General features: G+C 41.2%; 2 protein-coding genes across 2 annotated transcripts in view; one reads left to right on the forward strand and one right to left on the reverse strand.

Moving 5' to 3' along the window:
* brf1a (BRF1 RNA polymerase III transcription initiation factor subunit a) overlaps nt 1–26,957 on the reverse strand; it is a 62,945-nt gene that overhangs the window by 24,276 nt on the left and 11,712 nt on the right. The window contains exons 3-9 of the mRNA XM_036575320.1: nt 22,510–22,541; nt 20,092–20,164; nt 13,384–13,533; nt 5,474–5,567; nt 2,933–3,059; nt 2,407–2,446; nt 2,195–2,287 (exon numbers count right to left, since the gene is read on the reverse strand). Coding sequence (XP_036431213.1) covers nt 2,195–2,287; nt 2,407–2,446; nt 2,933–3,059; nt 5,474–5,567; nt 13,384–13,533; nt 20,092–20,164; nt 22,510–22,541 — 609 coding nt within the window. The remainder of the gene's footprint in view (nt 1–2,194; nt 2,288–2,406; nt 2,447–2,932; nt 3,060–5,473; nt 5,568–13,383; nt 13,534–20,091; nt 20,165–22,509; nt 22,542–26,957) is intronic.
* btbd6a (BTB (POZ) domain containing 6a) lies at nt 15,334–19,910 on the forward strand. The gene is made up of 4 exons (XM_036575169.1): nt 15,334–15,930; nt 17,130–17,220; nt 17,313–17,431; nt 18,382–19,910. Exons 1-4 carry the CDS (start codon nt 15,578–15,580, stop codon nt 19,412–19,414), a joined length of 1,596 nt encoding a protein of 531 aa, XP_036431062.1. The 5' UTR covers nt 15,334–15,577; the 3' UTR covers nt 19,415–19,910.

The following is a 26,957-nucleotide window of genomic DNA, read 5'->3' on the forward strand; positions in this document are numbered from 1 at the left end:
ATCATATAAAAGACTGTTATAGTGGTGTAATGAAACAATAACCCAGCTAAAAATAGGAAATTAGGATAGACGCACTAAGAAACCTCTACATGAAAACATTCAGGAACATCTGCTGCATCATTACTAACCATAACACACAGCCTGCATGAAAGAGAGCACCAAGAAGGGGTGTGTAATTCTGGCATCTGCTTTCTACAGGCAGAAACAGTGTGTTCCTCAGAGAGAACCCAACAATAATAGCCTTCATCATTAACCTTCTATTAGTAATTAGCGTACTGGAAATGGAGCACAAAATCAATAGCGTGGAGAACGAAGTGAAGGCCCGTCAATGCCGTCAACACATCCACCGATACGCCGGCATTTCAGCCATTCAGCCGTGTGACTGGGTATTGTTACCATGAGTGATTGAATATGTCGTTAAGGCTGACATAACGAGCCAAATGAGCAGGGCTTTTTTAATTAAAAGAGGAAGCCTGCTTTATTTGCCCTTTAATTCAAAGCTCAGCTCATACTCTGCTGGCAGAGGGGAGCAAATAATTACGAAATACACAGCCACACGCGCACGCAATTAATTAGGAATCTCTAGGACTCACTATCAAACACGAGTGAGGGAACAGAGTGGGCCATTTTTTTGCATTTGTAACGATGCGTTAATTGGGATGAAAGTGAGCGAGCGTAAACAGAGACGTGCAAAACGAGCACTGAGAAGGAAGCTTCCATGAAACACAAACACACGCCGGCCCACACTACTTCAGAAGCTGTCAGTGCACCGATCAACCAGTAAGGAAAGTGTTAACCCTTTAGAACACACACCTAAAGCGGCTGGCTGAGCGCATGTTTAGATTTTTGACTGTAACTTTGTGGTATAGCAGACCATCAGCACTGCTATATGCTTTTCAGTACAGCAAGCTACTAACTCTTTAAGGCTGATGCCTATTCCTGCTGTTTTATCTAGTTTTTCTGTTAATAGCACAATTTCTCTGTGTTGTTATTGTGTTTATTTTGATATGCAGATTTTTATTTAGCTTGTATCACAAACAACTATTTTGAACAATGACTAGGAACATAAATCACACATAAGTAGTGTTTTGGCATTACTCTGAACCAACATCGAAGAGTAAAGGAAGCTGCCAACGAGAATCTGTACATGGCTTTTTCTTTTTTTTCATGTGGTTAACACAAAGTTTTACTGGCTGAGTTTACACGCAAAGATTTTTGCCAACCCGACTGAATACCCTCCAATTATACCTTAAGACTGAGGTGTTTATATCTCACTACTCAATAATCTGATGGAAATCTCGGTTTACATGCTCACTACAAGTAATCTGATCCAAAATTATGAGCATGCGCAGAAAACCACTGAGTGTAGACGTTACCATGACAACCAGCATCACGTGAGTCCAGTCAGAGTGAGATGAGCAGCAGTGAGCAGCGCTTGTGTTTTTAATGACTTTAAAATGATGTCAGACTCAGAAAAACGTCCTTCACATGTCCTTATTAAAGAAGGCCGAGAGGAAGACGTCGTGTTCTGAGACACATAAGCTGGACGTCCGTCCCACCGCCGTCTTTTACAGATCAGAGCATAAACTTCGTCTCCTCTGCAGATCAGTTTCTGCACCGCCATGTTGAACGGTGTAAACTTTAGCTATGACGTGAATAAACATGCGCAGAACGTACGTTTTCCTGAGTCTGACATCATTTTAAAGCAATTAAAAACACAAGCACTGCTCACTGCTGCTCGTCTCACTCTGACTGGACTCACGTGATGCCCGTTGTCATGGTAACACCTACACTAAGTGGTTCTCTACGCATGTGTGTAATTTGGATCGGATTACTTGCAGCGTGTATGTAAATGGAGATTTACATCAGACTGATTAGAGTGTTGAGTAGAGTGAGCATATAAACACCTCAGTCTGAATTTATAATCTGAATGCATTCAAATGGATTAGCAAAAATCTTTGCATGTAAACACAGCCGGTGATGGAAAGCTCAGATTCTCAGGTTTAACACAGAACTTGAAGTTTGCTGTTAACTTAAATGGTTGTAAAGTTAAACGACAGTGTGCTGTGAACGTGTTGCTGACGACAACTTCGGTTTTAAAGGGTATATCTGATAATATAATGTGGTGGGGTGTGTGAGTGAAACATATGAGGGATTGAAAGGTGTTAAATGAGTACGTGAGCAAAGGATGTACCATTTTTTCCATAGGCTGCATAGATCCCTCTGGCTTTGGGCCTACTGCATTCCAGCTCCATTTCAATCTCATCCTGATAGCCGCAGATTTCACCTGCACAAATACAATAAAAAAAGCAATTTCTCAACAATCCTCCATCTCAAACACTTATTATACACCAATATGAGGTATTTTACTCGCTGCATATGTTTTATGTAAATTTCTCCTGTTACCTTGAACCTCGTCTATCTTCTTAGCGAGTTCTTCCTCAATCTGCAGGAAAGTCAGAAAGAAGATTCAGTCCAAGACAACCTGGCACACACTCTGCTTTAAGACAGTAAACAATAATATATATTAATAACAATGTGTAATCTTAGTGTGCAATGATGCATGAACTGTAGTCTCTCATAGCTACAGGATAGTCCTATGACAGTAAGGTAATGAATATGATTTAACCGCTATAACGGCACTACGCTGACATAGTACAGCTTAAAAACATACTTTAATTAGGAGATTCATACTGGATTAAAATCACTCCACAGTTATTACTGTCAGTCTGTAAAAACTACACACACTGCAGATTCATACTGGATTAAAATCACTCCACAATTATTACTGTCAGACTGTAAAACTACACACACTGCAGATTCATACTGGATTAAAGCCATAGATCTTGTTGCTGTTGACTTAAACTAATGAACCTTCCCAGGTACAACCAATCCAGCTACAACTGGGCTACAGACACGTTAATCCTGTGACCTTTTGCAGCCTCAGCTTCCTCTGTCCGTTTTTGAAAGAAGGAGGGTCACACTCCTCCTCCAGATCAACCCTCATGAATTCCTCAATGGTCAGCTCACTGGTGGGTGTTTCCTCAAACTCACTCAACCTGTCAATCAGAGCAAAGGAGGTTGGGTCAGGAAAGAGGTGGAACTGTTACACGCTGTGTTTGCAGGGTAATACTTGATTTTCATCCCACATCCCATTCTAAAACCATTTGCAGCTACAACAGCTTCTACTCTTCTGGGAAGATTTCTACAAGTTTTTGGAGAGTATCTGTGGCCCATTCATCCAGAGGAGCACTTGTAAGGTCAGACACTGATGTTGGACGATGGGGTTGAGGTCAGGGCTCTGTGAGGGCCAGTCAAAAACTCACCCAGCCATGCCTTATGGACCTGGCTTTGTGCACTGGGGCTCAGTCATACTGGAGCAGAACAGGTTCTTCCCCAAACTGTTCCCATAAAGCTGTAAGTGTACAATTGTTCAAAATGTCTTGTTCTGCTGAAGCAGTAAGATTCCCCTTCACTGGAACTAAGAGTTCTAGACCAACCCCTGAAAAACAACAGTTGGCACAATGCAGTCAGGCAGGTAATGTTCTCCTGGCATTCGCCAAACCCAGACTCATCCATCAGACGGTCAGATAGAGACGTGTGATTCGTCACTCCACAGAATATGTTTCAATTGCTCCATATACAATGGCGTCGTGCTTTTCCACACTATTGTTTAAGCTCATATGGAAACTCAAAAGGTGTTTTAAACACCCAAATGGTCTGAATGCTGAGAAGCGCTGACATCACAACACAACAAACTGTGTTGCCTTTGGTATTATTCCCAGTTTTTCGGTTTTGCAGTGTTTTGCCAGGACCCAAACATCTTTCTGTTTAATATGTTAAGTTATTAAAAACCGACCACAAACATGCTAATTCGTAATATTATGAGAAGCCAGGTGCTTCCAAACTTTTAATAGGTGCCTCACTGGAAATGATGAGGAGCCTGTAAGAGTCATTCTGTCAGAGATGTAACATTATCAGCATTCACACACGAGGCTGATGGCTGTGTGTGGCCTTTACATGGGAAATGAGGTGAATTTATAATAAAGACCGAGAAGGGAAAAAACACATCAGTCAACAGGGAAGAAAAGCTGAAAGAGGCTGAACAAGAATTAGCTGTATCAGGGTACGATGGAGAGCAGGAAGCAGCATACAAACAGGTAGGACCTGAATTTATGAGTCTATATAATGGAATATCGAATTATATTCTCGCTTTTTAAATAAACAAGCGCGACATACTTTGGCGTAGTTTGATGTAGTAAAATGTCCAAATGCACTGTTAACTCCCGAGTTTATACAGCTGCAAAAAGAGCCCATTTTTAATTAATCGTGTTTGTGATGTCACAACCAGGAACACAGTTTAGCCCCACCCATTCAGCCTACAGCAGTTTAGCATCACCATTCACCCTACAGCAGTTTAGCCCCGCCCGTTCACCCTACAGCAGTTTAGCCCCGCCCACTCACCCTACAGCAGTTTAGGCATAACATTATGACCACCTCCTTGTTTCTACGCTCATTGTCCATTTTATCGGCTCCACTTACTGTATAGGTGCACTTTGTAGTTCTACAGTTACAGACTGTAGTCCATCTGTTTCTCTGCATACTTTGTTAGCCCCCTTTTACCCTGTTCTTCAGTGGTCAGGACCCCCATGGGTGGTGGATCATTGTCATCATTGCAGTAACACTGATTCGGTGGTGGTGTGTTAGTGTGTGTTGTGCTGGTCTGAGTGGATCAGATACAGCAGTGCTGCTGGAGTTTGTTAACACCTCAGTGTCACTGCTGGACTGAGAATAGTCCACCGACCAAAAATATTCAGCCAACAGCGTCCTGTGACCACTGATGAAGGACTAGAGGATGATCAACACAAACTGTGCAGCAGCAGATGAGCTATCGTCTCTGACTTTACATCTACAAGGTGGACTGACAAGGTAGGAGTGTCTAATAGAGTGGACAGTGAGTGGACACAGTGTTTAAAAACTCCAGCAGCACTGCTGTGTCTGATCCATTTAGACCAGCGCAACACACACTAACACACCGACACCACATCAGTGTTACTGCAGTGCTGAGAATGACCCACCTCCCAAATAGTAGCTGCTCTGTGAGGGTCCATGGGGGTCCTGAACACTGAAGAACAGGGTAAAAGGGGGCTAACAAAGTATGCAGAGAAACAGATGGACTACAGTCTGTAACTGTAGAACTACAAAGTGCACCTATACAGTAAGTGGAGCTGATAAAATGGACAATGAGCGTAGAAACAAGGAGGTGGTCATAATGTTATGCCTGACCGGTGTATATCAGTACTAAAGAAACACTAACAAACAGCCTGTTTAATTACAGGAGATGAAGAGAGCTTGGAAGACGGTTAAGGGGAATAAATCACAGCTGTATTTTGGTACTTAAACCCACAAAACAGCATAGAAAACAATGGAAAATTCAAGAACGATGTGGAATATAAGCCCTTTAATGTCTCACCTCTTCCTCAGCGTGGCCTCACACACTTTGACCACTCCGATCACGTCTTTGATGGTGCGACGAAACTCGTGCATGCGAGCAGCGACCAGCAGAGCTGTAAACCACACAGACATCAGTGAGTTAGTATATAAACAAACACCACAGCAAGTTGGGAGAGAGTGCTGAAGGAGTAGCGAGGGAGGAAGAGAGAGAGAGAGAGAGAGAGAGAGAGAGAGAGAGAGAGAGAGAGAGAGAGAGAATAAAACACACAAGTTCACCACAATAAAACATTAATGAACACTTCAATAAAGAATATCTCCTCTACCTGCTCCCTGTAAAAGCTTCAAATGCACCTGGAGATGTTCTCTTGCTACAATCGCTGTTTCATTTTAGCGTATTAAATAAATATGAGCCAGAACGACAGGGATTCCTACCTGCCCACGGGTGAGTAACTAAGAGACGATGGATGTACTGCTGTGTGTGCGTGTCTAACAGGGATGTTTCTACTTTTTGCAAGTCCGAGCATTTCTGACCCTTATGGATAAGACTGGCTGAGAATTCTTAAAGCTTTAGTCTAAAGCAAACACCAAAGGCCTCAGCAGACCTCTTGCAGAGACGACGTTCGCCTGGCTTCAGGGAACAGGATGATATAACTGCAGACAAAACGAACAACCACAACGTCACACGAAGGCTTAGTTCGCCGTGACGCACACACACGGCAGCTGGGCAAACTCCGCAGACGAAGACGCCACACGACAAAGCCTCTGATTGGTCAGTAAAAAAGAGGCATGCCATTAAACAAAGATGAACAACTTTGATGAGCTTCGGCTTTGGCAGACACACCAATATTTCAATGTGAAACGCGCATTGTTAAAAAAATCAATGAATATCTCCTAAATGTGAGATGTTAAGTCTGTTATTCAGTAATACTAACTAGTACGAAGCACTAAAACATACAGGTTATATTATATTTAGGTTCACAGGAGGACGATGGCTGAAGTTGGCTTTCTATTCTCCAGCTTCTTGATCAACTTTTTCCGTTCCACCTTAAATGGTGGCAGCATCCTGAACTCAAACGTCGCCATAGATAGAACTGTGAAAGAATCGTTTTCCAGCAGTCATGAAACTTATCATAAAATGTCTCAGCGTCATGTGGAGCATCCGCGACAGGCAACACGAAACCGCAGAAAGTATGTTGATGGTGTAGTGGGTAACACCTCTGCCTTCTACGTTGTAGACTGGGGATTCAATCCCCGCCTGGGCAAGCACCCTACACTATACCAATAAGAGTCCTTGGGCAAGACTCCTAACACTACCTTCGCCTGTGGGGGAAAAAAAGTCGCTCTGGATAAGAGTGTCTGCTAAATGCCGTAAATGTAAACGTATGCGAGCTTGTAAGCTCTCGAAGGCACTTTCAGCTTCACACAAGCCTCAAGAATTTCGCTTTGCAAGAAGTATGATGAGGCCTTAACTCGTAGAATTCTAGGGTAAATATTGCCATTTTGCTTTCCTATTCAAATGTGATTATGTAATTACAAATTAAATACATACACAATGAGTTTGTGTATTTGTGCGCATTCGCATCTGCATTTCCATTTTGAAAATATGTAAAGAATTTCCACAAAACGACATGCAACAAGAACTTTATCAGATTCAAACCATTAGAACCAGATTCAACCAGTTATCTCCCCTTCTACTTACAAAGACAGATGCTGAATGGACTGAAAGTTTAGAATCTGCACTTTTCACAGAATCTCTCTGCTTGTTTCAGCGCGCCACGAGTCAGAAATACCTCACAGAAAATCACAGCATGCTTTTGTTATTGCTGACAATACCGTATAGCAGGTGTAATAGACCTCTGAAGTATCAGACAGTTTCTGAAGTGATGAGAGTGAGTCTGAGGAGAAAAATAAAAGGTGAGAAATCGTTTTGCACCTCTCAGCAGCAGGAAACCACTCTAATTACTACATCCCCCAAAGCAACATGTTAATTAACAGATGTGAGCCTCACCTGAAACTGAGGAAAAACGTCGCCTGCCTTTGCCTAAAGCCTCTACTGGAGCTGGATTATACTTACCTGAGAAGGTCCAGTAATGTAATTTGTACAGGATTTGAATGGCTGATTCATACGGGATAAAGTATCTGTGTAATTTCACTGAAATATCACCAACAGCCCGGATCGAAACATCATCACACAGACGTTTTGGATTTCAGTAGTCTTGTCAAGAACTTCACGATTAAGGAATTGGGTCAAAACAAGCTCCACTGTAGCTGTTAGTCTTGTCTTCAGGTTACAAAATAGGAGGCATTTTTTATTACCCAGTTATTATATTGGCTGTTATTACATTACTGTATCTCGATTGGAACAGGACTGCTGTTACTGAAGGAGCTCAGAGTTCTGTGAATTATAGAAGGTAATTCATTCTGGAATTATTACTTAGCAGACTTACAGACTTAAAAAAAAAATGCATATTGTAGATTCATACTGGATTAAAATCACAGATCTTGTTGGTAATCACTCAAATTACAGCTTCCTGGCAGATAAAACTACTCCAGCTCCAATACAGCTTTAGAGGCTTTTTTATAAAGTGATGAAAAATTCCGTTTAATAACGAAAATCTTTACCCAGTTTTCCCTCTTAACCCAAATGTAGACCATTGTTTTGACCAAATGTAGACCTGTTCTGCACTGAAACTACAAGGCTAACACAGCGTACAAATAATATGAGCTTATGCCTCACCAAACAGACAACAATTTTCCCAAGGAGGAGCTATTAGCAGTCACAATAGTGAGCATCACTGAAAGAGAGGAAACCCACACCAGCAGAACCTCACCAATGCGCTTATTTACAGATACCTGCAGATGCCCTGATAATGCATGTTTTTATGCATTTTTTTCTACAGTGTTATCAATATATTGAGTGATCCAGCAGCCTATTGGACATATCTGGGTTTGCTGGATGCCAGGAGAACATTACCTACTGGAATGCATAGTGCCAACAGTAAAGTTTGGTGGAGGAGGGATGATGGGCTGGGGCTGTTTATCAGGCCCCTTAGTTCCAGTGAAGATGTTGATGCTACAGCACACAAAGACATTTTAACACAATTATATGCTTCCAACTTTGTAGCAGCAGTTTGGGGAAGAACCTTTCCTGTTCCAGCATGACTGAGCCCCTGTGCACAAAGTGAACTCCATAAAGACACATTAGCCCTGACCTCAACCCCACTGAACACCTTTGGGATAAACCGGAATGTCGATTGTGAGCCAGGCCTTCTCGTCCAACATCAGTGTCTGACCTCACAAAAGCTCTTTTGACTGAATGGGCACAAATTCCCACAGACACTTTCCAAAATGTTGCAAAAAGCCTTCCCAGAAGGCTGGAGGCTGTAATAGCTGCAAAGGGGTTGGGGGGTGTACTCCATATTAATTCCCATGTTTTTGGAAAGGGACATCCAACAAGCTCATATGGGTGCGACATATTGGTGTCCACACACTTTTGGCCATATAGTTTATGTGTAGGTTCACTGGTGGTTTCGAATAGTAAATAAAACGGCTATATTTGTGTTGTAGACATGGTGACCCCTGGTTCCCATCACTACCACTGGAAAGAAATCTGAACCATTTCACACCAAACCACTCTGAATGACTCAGTTTACTTTGTCTCTCAATAGTTTCATTATACATTTAATTATAATGTAGAAAAAAAGATGGAATTCCCCTTTAACAACTCGATAGTTTTCGGCCAGCGTGTGATGACTTGCATACGACTGGCATACGTTAGCCACATTAGACTCGTAGGTCCAGTGCTCTCCACAGTGAATGGCATATCTCTGCCATGAACTTTACCATATTTACCCAACACAATGATTGTTACAGAAGACCGTCATGGAGTTTAGAAAGTACATCATGATCCAGCCTACAGAGCCCTGAGAGTTACACAACCGCACTTACAAAACGGCCCCTCTGATCCCACTCTGAGATCTGCGCTAAAGTCACTGTGAATACGGACCAGGACACGTGAGTGACAGCACCAGTGTCTTCATCGCCTCCCTCTCTTTGTTTCTCTCCATCACTCACCCACTCTCGCTCGCTCGCTCTTTGGTCTCTCGCTGTGAAACAAACTCCTATAAACTCCCTCTTCCCATCTCCAAGCTCCTGAAAGATTAATATCCCATGAATTATTCAGGCTCAGCGGAAGACGAGGACACAGAGTGATGAGAGAAGAGAGAGAGAGATCAAAAAGTGGGGGGAAAAGGCGGGGTTTGTTATTCTAATGACTGCTCCGGGGTCGCGGCTCAAAAGGAGGCGTAAAGAGAGATGAGAAAGTGCCAATATTCGCACAGGTATAGTAGTTTTTGGCCACTGAAGCAATGTAAGAGTTTACACTGCAGTGGTATAGCGTTTGCAGAGTCTGTAAACAACGGCAACAACAGCAACAACCAGTGTATAATAGCTGCATTAACTGACTAGTAACAAGCAGCTGATGGCGTTATCCCATTTTACTCATTTGGTTTTATTAATTATTTAAATGTGTTTTTTTTGTTTTAAACTGCTTGAATTGAAAGGTTGAACTGAAAAAAGTCTGTACTCAATGTACTACAGCCTTTTTTAAATATGGCGCTACTGTTTTTCTGCTGGTCCGTTTTGTCTGTTCCAACTTGTTCACAAACCTCAGAAAAACTAAATAAAGTGATACGCATTCTGTCTTTAAGTACTGTGGGGTTAAATATTGTGACCACCCTTACCATGCATAGCAGTTTCACTGTAGTCACTGAATACTACTACCACTACTAATAATAGTAACAGCAACAGCAACAACAACAACAACAATACTTTTTATTTATATAGCACTTTTCATGCTGGTGGCAGCTGAAAGTGCATAACAGACAGGAGATTAAGCTTAACAATTAAATTAAGCTTAAGTATTAATTTAGAATCATATAAGAAAATGACACAGATCAAATTAAAAGATAAACCACGAGACGTAGAGTTTTAATTAAATGCTGAGTTAAAGAGAGACATTTTTGGATGTTTATTAAAAGTGAGCACTGAGCTTGACTGTCTAATGAAAAGTGAACTGAGCTCCACAGTTTAGAAGCAGAATAACTAAACGAGTCTCTCCACATTTTCTGTATTTTACTGAAGGTGTTTGCAGAAGGTCAGTATCTGCAGATCTAAGATCATAAACAGACAGACACTCTGTGATGTGAGCGGTTCTTTAACTTCATTTAGAGCCTTAAAAACTAGTAGCAGAACTTCAAAATCTATTCTGAATGATACAGGCAGCCAGTGCAGCCCTTTAAAAGCGGGACTGATCTGATCTCTCTGTGTTGTTTTTGTTAGGATGCTGATGCATTTTGTACGAGTTATAAGGATGAAATTCAGGAAGAAGATCATTACAGTGATCAAAGCTTGTAACAAATGTATGAACAAGTTTATCTGCGTTGCCCTGAGACAGAATTTATAAGAGATAGTGATATCTCGATCCAAACCACTGCATGTTATATCTGAAATAATCCATTTCCTATCCTTTGCTCCCTCTTTAATAGTGCGGCTATTACGCTTCCACTTTCTGCAAAGTACTGCAAGCAGCATTCCCTCAACATCATGTAGGAAATACACTCCTGTGACAGTTTTCACTCGCGAGTCAGGACTAGTTAAAAATGAAAACATCATGGAAGTGTTTTGCTTTACTGCCGCCAATGCTGCACTGCTTTTTGGTTAAAACTGGTATTTAACGATGCTTACAAAACCAAATAACAAGAACAATCTATTGCACAGGCATGAATATGAATTCGTAGCATATTTGCAGCAGTATAAAATGAGTAATACTATAAGCAGCCCCCCAAAAAAGAAATATCAATGCGGACTCTGTATTGAACCACTGCACATATCAAAAAATAAAGGAAATGGTAGCCAAATCTTCTGAGATGTCAGTCAAACTGGTTCATAATCAATACTAAAACACACAAAATGATCATTTCTAAAACAGGCCAAAAACAAATATCAGTCTAGAATGTTGCATTATGCCCATAAAGCAGAAGCTATATTACTGCAGTATTCATTAACAGATGAGCCCATCTCACCTAATTTGCATGGCAGTATTATCTGTGAAAACAGCTGATGCTCAACATTCAAGTTCCCAGTTCAGATTGGAAGGCAAAAGAAGTGATAATGTGATACTGTAAAATTATAATAATCCAGCACCCTGGAACCAATTCAAACATTTTTAATGAAAACGTCCTCATTAAAAGTGTGCTGGACGTCCTCAGAAAAAAAGGCAAATCCACTGCGTCATAAAACATGCATGGGAGACTATATAAAAAGAAACCCTGTTGCACAAAGACGATCTACAGTCCAGTTTCAGATCTAATGCTTATAGGGTGTTTATTACCATCTTAGTACACTGGCATACCAAATTCTGTCCATTAAGCTGTTTATTCAGCACGTTAATGACTGATGGCAGGAAGCTCCTGTTTCTGATGGGAGCTCGAAGAAAGAGAATTCTAGATTTCTTGGTGGCTCAGCTGTGGCTTTCACACTCGCCTTAATGCTGGTGCTCAGCGTAAATGATACCAGCTGGGAGTGAAGAGTTCAATGAAGTTAGAGGATCTAAGAAATGTGTGGTGGCCAAGACTGAGACTGGATGTTTTAAAGTATGATCAAGAAGGAGATCATGTTTGAGCTGACATTGCCCTCACTAGTCTAAAAGCTTCATTTTTTTAATAATTTTTTAATAAAATAGCACCAAAACATGATAGGTTTAGATTTATTGTACAAAATGCAACACATGGAAATGGAACGTTATACGTAATACATACACTACATATATACATATATAGTTTGTGAAAAAATTTTAAAAAGCCAGCGAATTACTTTAAAATGGTGGCAAACTGTTGATGGTACCACCTTAAATCCACTGCCACCTTAAATTTACTGATTCAATAAATCCAGGGGCAACTTACATTTACTGATACAGTAAATCCAGTGCCACCTTAAATTTACTGCCTGCTTAAATTTACTGATACATTAAATCCGGTGCCTCCTTAAATTCACTGCTACCTTAAATGCAGCGCCACCTTAAATTCATTATTTGTGTGGTTACTGCTGTGCACTAGGCTAAGTGTGTGAATCTGTTTGTACTGTGTGTGAGTGGCTTGGTGAGGGATGTGCATTGTGACATCACTTCAGTTAGACTTTAATGTTCTGAACATTCCGCCGTTAATTTCCTACGGGAAAATACATCGGATCGCTTTGAAAAGCACAAGCAACCTAATCGGATATAGGCCCTACGATCCTGCAAAGTTTCATGGTCCTAGCTTGAAAACTGCGTGACGAGAAACACTTCATTTTTTGAGTGTAGAATAACACAAAGCAAAAGATTATGAAGAAAAGTTAAATTAAATGATGACATTTTATTTTTATTTTATTAAATATTTATCATTTTTTAGGGCACAATCACATTTTTTTGCTTCCACTTTGCTGTTGCTTTTGGTAGTCTGCTGCTTGTTGATTTATCCATAGCTCTCCTGCAAGATGTCCAGTGTATTCTGTTGAATATAACACTTTAAAAGCCATTTAAAAGCTGTATTTGAATGAGAAGGCAACATTCGCAGATTTTATCATAGAAACTTCCAGTGCACTCCAGCTGGGCCTCAGTCTGCACTACTGCAGACCGTTCAAAGGGTCAAACTAGGAAAATGCATTAACAACACTGTTATTACTGTATTAACTTTAACATATACATTTTCTCCTGCTGTATCCTCCTCCCTTTAACTGATTTACTCTTTAGTATGTCTGAGCTCATAACAAGATCTGTTGCTGGTGATATTTTACTTGCTCAGTAAAACCAAATCTGCGTCTACATGCTTGTGACTGGTCTACCATCATTAAAAAAGGTCACCGCCAATAACAGGGGGTTGCCATGGTTACCTGCTCCGCAGAGCCCAGAGGGCCTTCGTCCCGTGTGCATCCAGTCCCTCTTCATCCTCTGCACCAGCCGCAGCGCTGTCATGGACACCTCGTGGCTCTTCTCTCCGAACTCCAACATGTGTGCAAACCGCGGGATGTACAGGCAGGGATCTGCAAAAACACGCCAGCGCTGAACAGACCAACTGAAGACTTTACACCCATATCACCCTCTACAACTGCGACAATGACTGCTTTAACATGCACTCAATAGTCTGATTATAATCAGATTCCATCCGTTACCTGATTATTCAAATGGTCATGTGAAAATCATACTCTGACTTCTTAGACTGGAGTAAGGTCTAGAAATCCGATTAGGAAATCCAATAAAGAGAGCTGGATTTTAGCTCAGTAATCAGATTTCTCAGCGCATATAAACTCTTACTTTGACTTTTTTCAAATTTCTTAGTCTGAGCATGTGCAAAAACAGACGGCACTGGAAATAAGCGAGCAGCGATTTCAACTAAAAAAAAAGCTGTGACATGAAGTTTGAGTTCTACATTGCGTTCACATCTTCTTCTTTGAGTTTATTGGCTGATTTCAAAGCAGAAATCTGATTACTGTCTGACTAATGTAGACCCGGAGTTTCCTCATTATCTGATTACTCAAGAGCATGTAAACGCGTTGATCGGATTACTGACAAAATCTGATTTTCTGCAGTTATCAGATTATTAAGTACAGGTAAATGCATTCATTTTCTATACTGTTGAACAATATTAAAAATGAGTGTTTATCATTAACCATCTTTCATGGAGACCCTGTCTATGATCAGTTCATTGATCAGTGTGCTTTTGTGACACTGACATTTTAGTTTTTGGGGGGACTGAAAATTGAGACATACTCTATAACATTTTAAAAGAGACAATTCAGGTATCTGTATTTTTTTTTTAGCTGAGTTTTAAGATCACTACTTTCGCAAATTACTGTGCAATCAGTACTCAGTACGCTGAGATCAGCATTTATGTGAGTCAAACCAATCTGCAGAATATAAACACAGCTCTGCAGAACTGAGGCATGAAAACGGGAATAGCAGCACATTTATAAATCATGTCAAGAAGCAGTTTATATAAGGGGTGGCAGCACTGCTTACTAGTAGTTAATTATGTAATAATTCATTATTTTCATCACATATTAGTCATCTGACGGCATTTACTACAGCGATCACATCATGCCTTTCACATTAAATGATGAACAATAAATAACTTAATGATTAATGCCAGACCTTAGGCAGATATCATGTTTATGTTCGAGCCGGAAGGTGAACATCTGGAACGGCAATGGGAGTGGCAAAGAATGTGCTAATCTTCAAATAGTATTACATATTCCAGTGCTCCTTATATGCCAAGTATAAAACTTTACATTGATCCACTTGTGAAGTGCATTAATAAACTAATTTAAGAAAATAATTTATCCACCTTTGACAATAAATAGGGACATCTGATCAGCAGAATAACGTACAAACAAAAAAAAAAAATCATCCTGAACAGAACTAGGTTTATCTCTAACTGTCGGGGATCTATGGATTTAGCATTACATCACTATTATTTTTCTCATAGTGTCTTTTTCAAATGACCACACACCCAAAATTGAAAAACAGGATTAAAATAAAATCAGACATAGTTGCTCCAGATTGCATCTAATAATATTCAACCCTGCTAAACTCCTGCACGGAAGTCTGTTGTAGAAAGCACACTTAAACTGAGCTGAATCTGCAACAGGGTTGGTTATCACTGCACTAAACACAGATGTTTGGCACTACACGCCTGTATAAAGGGGATGGGTCCTTTAATCCCTGACGTCAGTAGCGCCAGAGCAGCTGATTGGTCGCAGGAAACGAGGGGGCGCGGCAAAGCAAAGCTTCTACATACAAAACGAAGAAGTTGGAGCAGCGCGAGCTCACAAACCGTTATCGCTGAGCAAAAGAAGAGGTCCGGAGGGAGCGTTAACAAAACGCAGTGCGAGCTGAAAAACGAAGAGCGGACTGAAATGTGGACGAGAAAAGGAGAAAAAGCTCATTATTTGGCGTGAGACGATTTCGGAGAGGATGCGATGAGAAGGAAGAAACTGGGAGCGATTTAAGAGCGCCTTTTATCGCAGGAGAAGCTGGAATTAACGTTAAAGTTTTCGGAACGAGTTTATTTTAACGGTCCAAGTTCTGATGCCCTCTGCAGCACTATGCAGGTCGCTCCATCATGGCCGGGTCATGAAGTGTCTCGCTTTTCTCCTCTTGCTCCCGGATTCGTTGAAAAAGCCCCGCCACCCCGCCTGCAGCCACACCGCTAAGCCCGGAAAGATGGAGCTACAGCCGGCTGGAGGCACCGCAGAGCGCGGCGAGGCCGAGAAGAAGCGCAGCGAGGCGGATACGGACAGCTCGGAAACCGCCGCCGTGACTCCGGTCAACGAGCAGAACCACGACAACAACGTAAACAACAACAAAATTAACAACAGCGTCAATAACAACAACATAAACGACAACGGCAGCAGCTCCGTTCAGCCTACACTGCGGGAGAGGTGAAGCCACTTATACTGACAGACTTAAGTTTTTCAACCGTATTTTCAGCATTTTAACGTTTCTCACCTTTATAACACGTTATAACGTTGAAGAATATTAACGGTGGCTAATTTCATAGCTAACTTCTGACGAGACTGAAGTCAGCTTCTTATTCCCCAGCTTCTTTTTTCAGAACTTTCCCGTTCCACCTTAAATGGTGCAGCAGTGCCATTGAGGCGCCAGAATGTAACGTTAACTGTCGCACCATTTAAGGTGGAACGGGAAAATTCCAACAAGAAGCTGACTTCAGCTTAGTTATGTTTAATTTTAAGTTATTCTAAGCGACAGTTATGTTAAAATAACGGTAGAATACATTTTTAAAAATATGTTTTAGTTTTAAATTGATTTGTCATAAACACCAATGATAATTCCATAAACAGTTTATTTTATATCTAGTTTCTAACCTTACTGATTAAATTATAACCTACTGTTGTACACATAGCTCATGTTAACTGCAGCTTTCATAAGGAAGTATAAAACGGCCCAAAACGAACTAAAAAAACGCTAGCTACTATGCTTGAAGGGGAATTCCACCAGTTTTTCAAAATTTCTGAAAAATCCAGACCTTGAGATGTAGAGTCATTCAGAGAGGTTTGATGTGAAATGGTTTATTGTAGGGACTCAGATTTCTTTACAGTGGTGGTCATAGGAACCAGGGGTCATCATGTCTACAACACAAATATAGCTATTTTATTTACTGTCCAAAACCACCAGTGAACCTACACGTGAGGTTTTTATATGTAATGATGATGAAGATAAACTAGTCAGTTTTTCTTTAGGAACTATTTTGCCTTATGACACTCCAGCATGCATACTCCACCATGAATGGATTAAAAAACATTTTAAGCCAAAACTTTACAGTGTGTCAGGCATTGGAGAGCACATATCTAACCATTTCATGTACTAACTTTCTGTGAGGGAGCTCAGAGGCATTAAACTCTTCAGACATCTCGTTACTGTCATCACCACTGTGAACAATTCTGAATCAGTAAGTTTCTCTTGAAAAGAGCACTTCACACCAAACCACTTTTCATCCCAGCCATTCAGTCATGTAGAATTTCTGAAAAATTGATGGACTTTCCCTTTCACAGTCTTCTGTTCTTTTGTGGCCTCTCCATTATAAGTTACTTAGGCGAACTAATATCTCGTTTTCTTCCAGGAACGCTCAGATGTTCAATAACGAGCACATGGCGGATGTTCACTTTATTGTTGGTCCTCCAGGATCATCAACGAAGGTCCCAGCCCATAAGGTCAGTTCCCATCCACCATTAAACCCTTTACTGAAGAGTGTGGCAAGTAAGTTCATTCATTCATTCACTCACTCATTAATTTTCCTCCTCAGTATGTGCTGGCGGTGGGGAGCTCCGTTTTCTGTGCCATGTTTTATGGGGACCTCGCTGAGGGAGACACGGAAATCCACATTCCAGATGTGGAGCCCACCGCTTTCCTAATCCTGCTCAAGTAAGACTCCCTAATCACTAGTGGGTAAAAATAACAGGGCTACTGCTGGTGTCTCAGTGGAGCCGCCCTCTTATTTCTCTGCTATGATGGAGAATTTATTGGATTCGAATCATCTGCGATTCTGCTTTAAATAGGTAGCAAAAAGTGCTTAAAGCAGCGGAAACAAGCCAAGAGAACCATTTCGCTGTCTGCCTTCTGATGTTAAACGCTTCGTTAGAGACGCTTTATGTTAATGTCATTTGGACGAGTTTAGCTTTGTCCTTTCCTTTTAAAGCAGTAGTTCAGCACAAAAGGGCCAAAATAATGGAAAACTGTCTTTTTTTAAATAAGAGAGTTTAAATGGTATGTAAACACTTAAAAGTTTCAAAATATACTGTTACTTGCCTATTCAGACTACAGCAGTTCAGCTCAGCCTATTAATGCTGAAGTTATAAGGAGTGTTTGTGAATAAAGTGCAATACAGGCCAGCCAATCGGAACAGAGCTCATTCATATATCGGTACAGCGACAAAAACAACCTGTTTAAGTCTGAGGGATAACATGAGGTTAAAAAATGGGCATGTTAAAAACTGTTTTTGTTACTTAAAGCCACATAAATGTCATAAGTGGACCTCAAATGTACTCAATTTCCCCTTATCCTGTAAATATACTTAAAAATAAGCGAAAGCATGGAAAGTCAGGTTTCAAGGTGGCTGCCGTGTCTGATTTTCGCTATGCTACGTACCACATAAGTCTATTAGAGATTACTTAACAGCTCAGTACAGTAATAGGCAAGTGTTTGATGAGTGATGCAAGCAGTTTGCACAGTGCTAAATGGTGGGACATAATCTTGCATGACATCCACAATAGCACCAAGCATGTCTTGGCTGATTCAGTACATTTGGGGTGAAAGGAAAACTGTGCACATATTGCTTTTCCACTAAACTATTTCTTCAACCCTTCTGTCCTCAGATACCTCTACAGTGACGAGATCGAGCTGGAGGCCGACACAGTCCTGGCCACCCTGTACGCGGCCAAGAAGTACCTGGTGTCTCCTTTGGCTCGGGCGTGCGTGCACTTCCTGGAAACGGGCCTGGAGGCACGAAACGCCTGTGTGCTGCTGTGGCAGAGCCGGCTCTTTGACGAGCCGGAGCTGACCCGGAGGTGTTGGGAGGTGATCGATGCGCAGGCTGAGGTGGCCCTGTGCTCTGAGGGGTTCTGCCAGATCGACCCGGCCACACTGGAGAGCGTCCTGAGCCGCGACACGCTCAACATCAAGGAGGCGTCAGTGCTGCAGGCGGCACTGAACTGGGCGGAGTCAGAGTGCAGGAGGCGAGGCTTGAACCCCACGCCCCAGCACAAACGCTCTGCTCTGGGCAAGGCGTTGTACCTCCTGCGCCTTCCGGCCATGAGCCTGGAGGAATTCGCTAATGGTCCCGCCCACTCTGAAATACTGACTCTAGAGGAGACGCGGGACCTTTTCCTCTGGTTCACCGCGGCCAAAAAACCAGCACTGGAGTTTCCGCTGAGGGCCAGGTCAGGGCTCCGCCCACAGCGCTGTCGCCGTTTCCAGTCAGCCGCCTACCGCAGCAACCAGTGGCGATACAGAGGCCGTTGCGACAGCGTCCAGTTCGCGGCGGACAGACGCATATTTTTAGCCGGAATCAGCCTGTACGGTTCCAGCGGTGGCCGAGCCGAATACGCCGTCCGGATCGAGCTGAAGAGGCAGGGGGCGCTGTTAGCCCAGAGGATCACCACGTTCGTCTCAGATGGATCAAGTTCGACGTTTCCTGTGTGGTTTGAGCACCCGGTGCAGGTTGAGCCGGACGCTTTCTACACTGTTAGCGCCGTGCTGGACGGCAGCGAGCTGAGTTATTTCGGACAGGAGGGCATGACAGAGGTGCAGTGCGGGAAAGTTACGTTCCAGTTTCAGTGTTCGTCGGACAGCACCAACGGGACAGGGGTACAGGGAGGACAGATTCCAGAACTAGTGTTCTATGCATGAGGGTTCACCTCCGAGGGATTATTTGGTTGTAATTCTAACAATGATGCTGAAAGACTATACAGAACAGAGAGAGATTCGTTTGACTGGACTGTCAACAGCTCACACTTTAGCTCTGCAATCTTATTTATTACCTTAAGCTTATTATTTTAATATTTTAAAAACTATTTTAATTTATTTTATTTTTTAATTATTGACATGAACTAACATGTAGGGGTGTGTTGCACTTGGAACAGGCAGCTCTTACTAATGTATTGTTTTTGTTTCAAATTTAATGTTTACATGTTGATGGCTTGACGCTGACCAACACAATGCTGCGTACTGGCTGAACAGATTGCCAGTTGCAATTCCCTAATTGGCTTAAAAATAAAGTGAGAAAGTTAAAAGATGTGAACAATCCAACTGGTGTGCTTTTCTTAATGCTGTGTTTGAAACAAAAGTACTCAAAGTCAGCAAAAATGCAGCTTTCAAATCAGCCAATGAGTTGTTTTGCAGTGAAACAGCGCCCTCTATGTGCAAACGTGAGTACTGCACTATGTACTGACTTGGCCAGAAATAACTTACAAAAAGGGCAACGGCCTTGTGTATCAGCGCAGTTAAATGTTTGTCACTGCAATCACTGCACTTGACTCTGGACATATTAAAAATATCTACAGTATAAAAATGTATGGAAGACTTACCTATAGCTGGAGCATTGATGCATAGCTCTTTGGCTAATGCTAAGAATGTTCTTCCCAGAACGTAAACGTTGACCTAGAGAGAGAGAATAGAAGAGTAGATAAGACCAGGAAGGGAAGAAATGAGGCAGGAGAGAAGGAAACAGAAAAAGAGCTGAGCTCACAGTATTTCTGACGATAACTAGGGTTGACTTTGCTTAAAAAATAACAATGAGCTTTTGTTCTCTCTTTCTGGATCTGTTCTCTTTTCCATGCAGCATTTGGGGTACAATGTGAGAAATGTGGTAGGAACCAAAAGACAAAACCCTGAAAAGACTTAAAGGGACCCATATCATAGCCATTTTGAAATAAAACAGTTTGATGTATGTAGTAAGTGTTGTTTACACCAGTTTCCCTGATGCATTATGATCTACATGTGTTTAGCAATCAAAAACAGCAAAAACATCGAGAAGGGCCTGACTGCAGAGCCGCAGATTTACACCCACAGTTCCACTCCAGTGGAATACGTGCAGTAGGACAGCATGATTGTGCCATGTAAACAAAGTCCTTATAGGAAAGTTGAGCGTTATGAGCGTCCCATTCATATTTCAACCAGTGGCCGGTCTCCTCATTTATAACGTCTCTGATGTAAACAGCGACTGTTTGTGCTGGTTGTATGTGTCGCAGTGCATGTTACCCTTCAGGAAGGGAGACCGCTGCCAGTATAGGAATCAACCACTGGTTACCGGTTAAACCATCAGACAAAACACATTACGAGACCATCAGAAACCAAAAGAAACACTGAATGGCTTCTATTGATTTTTTCAGCAGAGATATGTTTAAATATTAAAGTTTTATCCTAAAGCTCAATATTATGCTCAGTTTAAGCTGCTTAAGGTTAAGTTTTATTCCTGCACATGTAATGTAAGTGTACACATAAAGCCCCCCATACTAAGGCCAAGTTAAATTAGCTCTATATATACATAACCCATTAGTTTACCCGCCACATCAGCTCTAGTTTAAGTAATATTTACCCTGTGAATCTCTATATGTGTTCAAATCAACGTTTGTTTCAGCCTAAAGCTTAAAATATTACATTAGCCCAACGCAAATTTATTACAAATTTATTGTAAACCCATATAAAACGACTGAAATGCTGATCAGCCTAAAACCCTCTAAGAAAAACCAAAACAAATGTCGGCCCATGTGCTGAATGCCACTGGCTTGGACCTGCTGGAGTGAACCTGCTGGTGTGAAACTGTGGCTCTGCAGACAGATATTATTGACAACATCCTGTGTAGAATTCATTGTTTTTTGTGATGTCACAAAAACCAGCCTACAACAGTTTAGCCCCACTCATCCATTATAACTGACATTATAAGGAGCATTTCAGCTCCTTAAAGGCCAAGAAACAAAAACAGCCTGTTTAACTCTAAGAGATAAAGAGAGGTTAGAAAGTGGTCTTGTAAACCTGAATATGACTGTTTTTGGTGCATAAACCTGCACAAGTGTCATAAGTGGGGAAAAATATAGGCTGTGGGCCCTTTAAGTCTGGCAGAGGTGGGCAAAATAATGAGAGGGAATAGTGAGTCCCAAAGCAAATTTTCTAACATCCTGAAGATAAGAGTCTCCTAAAGCCACTGCGATAAGAATAATCAGTAGTTCTTAGGAACAGCAGCATTATCAGTGGTACACAAGCTTATTATGATTTTTTCTAACAATCAAATGTTTGAAAAAAACAAAAACAAACCATGTATGTTACAAGTCGTATTCATAACCACTTCACTTGTAATACCTTTATGCGAGGGAGCTTTTAGAGGTGGACGTCTGGTTCCTATCACCACCACTGTGAACAATTCTGATTACGTTTCTCTAGAACAAGCATTTCACACCAAACCACTCTGAACGACTGTTTACATCTTGTCTACATCTTCCACTGGAAGCTGGATAAAAATGCCCCCCCACCCCTCCATCTGGGCCTATGCCATTAAAAGAGAAGTTCCTTTGAGGAGGAGTTAGAGGTCATGGCCTTTATAATGACAGGGGCCTCCATACGCACGCCTGAAAAAAGCTGCTGTATGAGGGAGACTGAGGGAATTTATGGGTTCCGTTCAGCACAGGAGCGTCTGTGTGTGTGTGTGGCTATGAGAGAGTCGGCAGAAGAGGCGTTTAACACGACAGCTGGGAGAGTAAAACTATATAACATCCACACCAGCTGTGAGAGAGTCTGAGAAAATACCCAACACAGGCACTTCCCCTCAGGCAAATATCAGAGTCCTGCTGAATCACTCAGATTAAAAATGCAGACGCACGTGATACTATATTTATCCCTCTAATCGCACCGTCTGCACACACGCAGCACTTTTACCCAGCAAATATGATCCGATTATGGTATTAAAAGGTAAAATGGTCAAACAAATAAATAAATAAATCATAGCTCACCTGCAGCAGATCACTCAGGTCCAACAGCATGTCTGCAGGAGCTCAGTTAAAGACTCAGTCGCTTAAAGGAGATGAATGGAAAGAAATTTATCCACCAAATAACCCTTGGGTCGTGACGAAAGAGATATACACTCATTCAGATTAATTAAATTAAAATTAATTTAAAAAAAAAAATTAATATCCTCTTACGAATATCCAGCTATCGGCCTTATTTATTCTTAGTAAACACAGCATTTCTGGGGTGTAAATATTTACCAAAATTGATCTGATCTAAATTTAAGCCAATAATTTAATATACTGATGATACACAATAGTTCTATCCAGAACCATGAACACTCAAAGAACCCTTAAAGCATGATTAAAGGGTTATTTGCATTTTGAAAGGGTTCTTCAGATTGATGGAGAATGTGCTGTAGATGGTTCTACATCAAACCCCTTTGAAAAGGGTTCTATATAGCACCCAAAAGGATCCTTCCATTGTTGCAAGCTTTACACAGTAACAACAGAAGAACCCTTCTGGGTGCTATATAGACCCCTTTTCAAAAAAGGTTCTATATAGAACCATCTACAGCACATTCTCCAATTTGAAGAACCCTTTCATAATGCAAAGAACCCTTTAATCATGCTTTAAAGGTTTTTGAGTGTTCATGGTTCTGTATAGAGCCATTTTCTTTACTAAAGAACCCTTGAAGCACCATTTTTAAGAGTATATGATTCCATTTAGTAACATACAAACAATGATAGATCTGCCAAATTTCAGTTTCATTTTACAATCAACTCCAACAAAATCAGGTGAACCTTTAAAGAGAAGCATAGAGAGATTGATGTAATTTGTCGTGTTATTCAATATTCTGTAGGGCACTGTTTTCCCTCAACCTCATGAGGCAGAATTTACGACAGAATTCACAACAGAATATATCGATTTCATGTTTTCATTCATCAGTGCTCTATCTGCACTACAATACCCAGCATGCATTTCTCAAACACATCATACAACCACTGGTAATCCCTGTGGCGTGAACCAATCCTGCCTACTTGCCTAACTACTCAGCTTAAGGCCAATAAACACAACCAAGCTAGCATTAGTGTAATTTTTACCTCAGTATTCAAAACCATTAATTAAAAAACATTAAAAAAAAACAGTAATTCTATTTTTATTCAGCAAATAATGGATGCCAGTCGTCCTCATCTGACAAGGCATTTCATTAGTTTGAGGAGTTTCTATCGTTAATCCATTCTCTCTTCCGTAATGGTGATTTGAGGACAATTATATGGCTTTAAGATATGTAGGCTTCTTGCATTAATGCTAGATATCTGCCACCCTTCTGCATTTCAAAACAGCCCATGCCCAAAAACCCTCCCTGAAGTATCTCCCACCTTCAAGATACATCATCAGAATGCGGGTGGGGAGTCTTTAAAGGGCAACACCTCACTCTAGAGACCACTGCAGCTCTGCTGTAAAATTAGAGTAGGCATGTTTTTAAAGAAGCCGCAGCATAAAGTTTGAGTATTACGTTATGTTTACGCCACGTCTTCTTCTGGAAGTTTATTGGCCGGATGTAAAGCAGCAAATCCGAACACTGTCTGACTCATGGAGACCTGGAGTTTCCCCTTTATCTGATTACTCAAGAGCATATACATGGATAACTGACAAATCTGATTTTCTGTAGTTATCAGATTATTAAGTACATGTAAACGCGCTCATTGAACAGCGGTACCAGAAATAAGCGAGCAGCGTCGCCGCGAGACGCAGCAAAACACTTTTGGAGCGAAACCAAACACATTCTTGACCAAATGAAGGATTTAAATATTCTTCATCTTCTAGATTTTACAGTTTTACATTACGTTTACGCCACGTCTTCTTCTGGGAGTTTATTGGCCGGATATAAAGCAGAAATCCGATCACTGCCTAACCCATGGACACCTGGAGTTTCCCCATTATCTGATTACTCAAGTGCATGTAAACGTGTTGATCGGAGTACTGACAAAATCTGATTTTCTGTAGTTATCGGATTATTGAGTGCATGAAAACGCAATGTCAGATTAAAGACGCGTTCTTAAACTGTTCTAACCTTTGTGCTCTTGAGTGTGTGTCGATTCTGTTCTTACCTAAGAAGAAAACACTGGTGGATGTCAGAGTCTTCGTGAAAACTGCGTAAGTGGGTTTTAAGAAGAAATTTCTTAAGAACGGTTGATGAATGAAGCTTCTGGCTTTTCCATAGAAAAACCATGGCAGCCATGCAAATCAGTGTGCAGCTCAGAACTGATTTATAATTACACTGCTACTTTCTACACTGGTCAGCAGAACTAATCAAACACGGAGAGACGAATAAAACTGACTGACCATCTGACCACGCAGAAAGGCAGCAGCAGACGTTTTAACTCTGCTTAATCAGATTTTAGCCGTCCTGAATGGAGCCCGACTGAAGCTTCAACCTCTTGAACCTGCAAATCAACGTTCTCCTGGCAACCATGCACCTGGGGCAACCGTGTCCATGGAGACCAGCACACCTGTCCACTCAGGTCCAAATGGATTAATAACATCACATAAAAAAACACCATTATGGGATTAGTCACCATGGCAACTAAGGGAGAGATAATCCTCAACTGAGAGAGCTTAGAGATGAAACCACTGACTGAAGAAACAGCAATATTATGGGATGTGTGAGGATTAGGGCTGAGGTGAGCAGAGCCCATCATTATTTTATCCCATAAACACACGTCTCAGGTTTAGGATTAGCAAAAACATCTTCGAGATAGTTTTGGCCACGTGTCGAATTTCTAAACAATTCCAGAGCACCTAGAATAATCTAAACAAGCCTCTCTTAGGAGAAAATGAGTCCTGCCATTCAGTGCTGTGAAAAAAGTACTTGCTCCCACCCGATTTCTTCTATTTTTGCTAATTTATCACATTTAAACATCTCAGGTCATTCAACTAATTTTACTACAAGATAAACACAACATGAGCAGCTCTGGAATCATGTACAGTGACCTTAACTGAGGCAAGTGAGGCCTGCAGTTCTTCAGATGTCCGTCTGGGTTCTATTGTGACCTCCTGGATGAGTCATCAATGAGCTCTTGGTGAAATTTTGGTAGGTCAGCCACTCCTGGGGAGGTTCACCATTGTTCCATGTTTTCTCCATTTGTGGATAACGGCTCTCACTGGGGTTCACTGGAGTCTCAGAGCCGTAGCAATGGCTTTGTATCTCTTTCCAGACTGACAGACTTCAATGACTTCGTTTCACATCTGTATCTGAAGCTCTTTAGAACGTGGCATCATGGTCTGCTTTTGTAGACCTTCTAGTCTCCTTCACATTGCCAGACAGGTTCTATTTATGTTATTTTTTGGATTCAGCAGGTCTGGCAATAATCATGTCTGGGTGTGGCAGTGAAATTGAACCCAATAGTCAAATAGCTAAGGGGGCAATTACTTTTTCACACCGGGCCAGATAGGGCTGAATAGCATTTTTCCTTCAATAAATTCCTTTGATGATCTGAAACATTCCAGTGTGACAAATCAGCAAAATTAGAAGAAATTGGGAAGGGGCAAACACTTCTTCACAGCGCTTTCACTTAGGGTTGCACAGATATGAGGAAAGTGATGCTGATGTCTGATTTTAAATTTTTCGAAGACACATTTGTGCAGAAGTTCATAAAGACAAGGGTTTTTTTTGGTTTAATGCATTAAATTCTTGTCAGTCTACACTGAGTTAAATCTCACTAACAGAGCTCTGAAGTATCGGTAGAAGTTGCACATTCTGAACTGTCACTGTCAAATACCTACTATCACAGTTTCACATCATACAACTAAAAACTACAATTAAAACCTTGTTTTCAGAAAATATAGACACCTTTATCAAAGTTATAAATGCATCTTTAAAACTGACTGAAACTGAACTGAAATCAAAAAACAAATAAAAATCTAAACTAAAAAATAGAAAACATTAAAAATTTGAAAATAAATCTTTTCCAAAAATATTTGTAAAAAAAATTCAAAATTTCATGAACACACTGCTTATGATATTTACATCCTCAAAGTGATACTGATCTGTAATCTCTTTGCATAAGTGCATTTTCATTGATATAAAGCTGCTTAATATACGAGTAAATTCACTCCAAAAACATAATGCGTTATTTATAAGGCCTTAAGTTGGAAAGCCTCTCCTCAAAGACGGAGATGCCTCTAATTGGAAGTGAAGGTGCTCCTCCTGCAGAGCTGAGCAACGTCAGGCTATATTTAACCCTCCCACAGGGAATCCACAGCCACAAACACCGCGTTTTCCCCAAAAACACACAGCCTGACTCACTGAGGAACTCGCCTCCAGAGACCTGAGCAGCGCTGCAGTGCCTGAACTGTTGGTAAAACAAAGGAGAAACTTGCAGGTGTTTTAACTCTGTGTATGTAGATTTTTGTAACCTGGCGCTGAACAGAACTTGACTGAAACAAC

The sequence above is a fragment of the Colossoma macropomum genome, unplaced genomic scaffold, assembly GCF_904425465.1.
Source record: "Colossoma macropomum unplaced genomic scaffold, Colossoma_macropomum, whole genome shotgun sequence".
In the NCBI taxonomy this organism is placed as follows: domain Eukaryota; kingdom Metazoa; phylum Chordata; class Actinopteri; order Characiformes; family Serrasalmidae; genus Colossoma; species Colossoma macropomum.

Excerpts from the sequence above, each read along its gene's own strand:
- btbd6a (XM_036575169.1), top strand. The coding sequence starts at position 15,578 with ATGCCCTCTGCAGCACTATGCAGGTCGCTCCATCATGGCCGGGTCATG. Across the intron at positions 15,931-17,129 it reads CAGCCTACACTGCGGGAGAG|GAACGCTCAGATGTTCAATA; the intron begins GTGAAGCCACTT and ends GTTTTCTTCCAG. Across the intron at positions 17,221-17,312 it reads CGAAGGTCCCAGCCCATAAG|TATGTGCTGGCGGTGGGGAG; the intron begins GTCAGTTCCCAT and ends TTTCCTCCTCAG.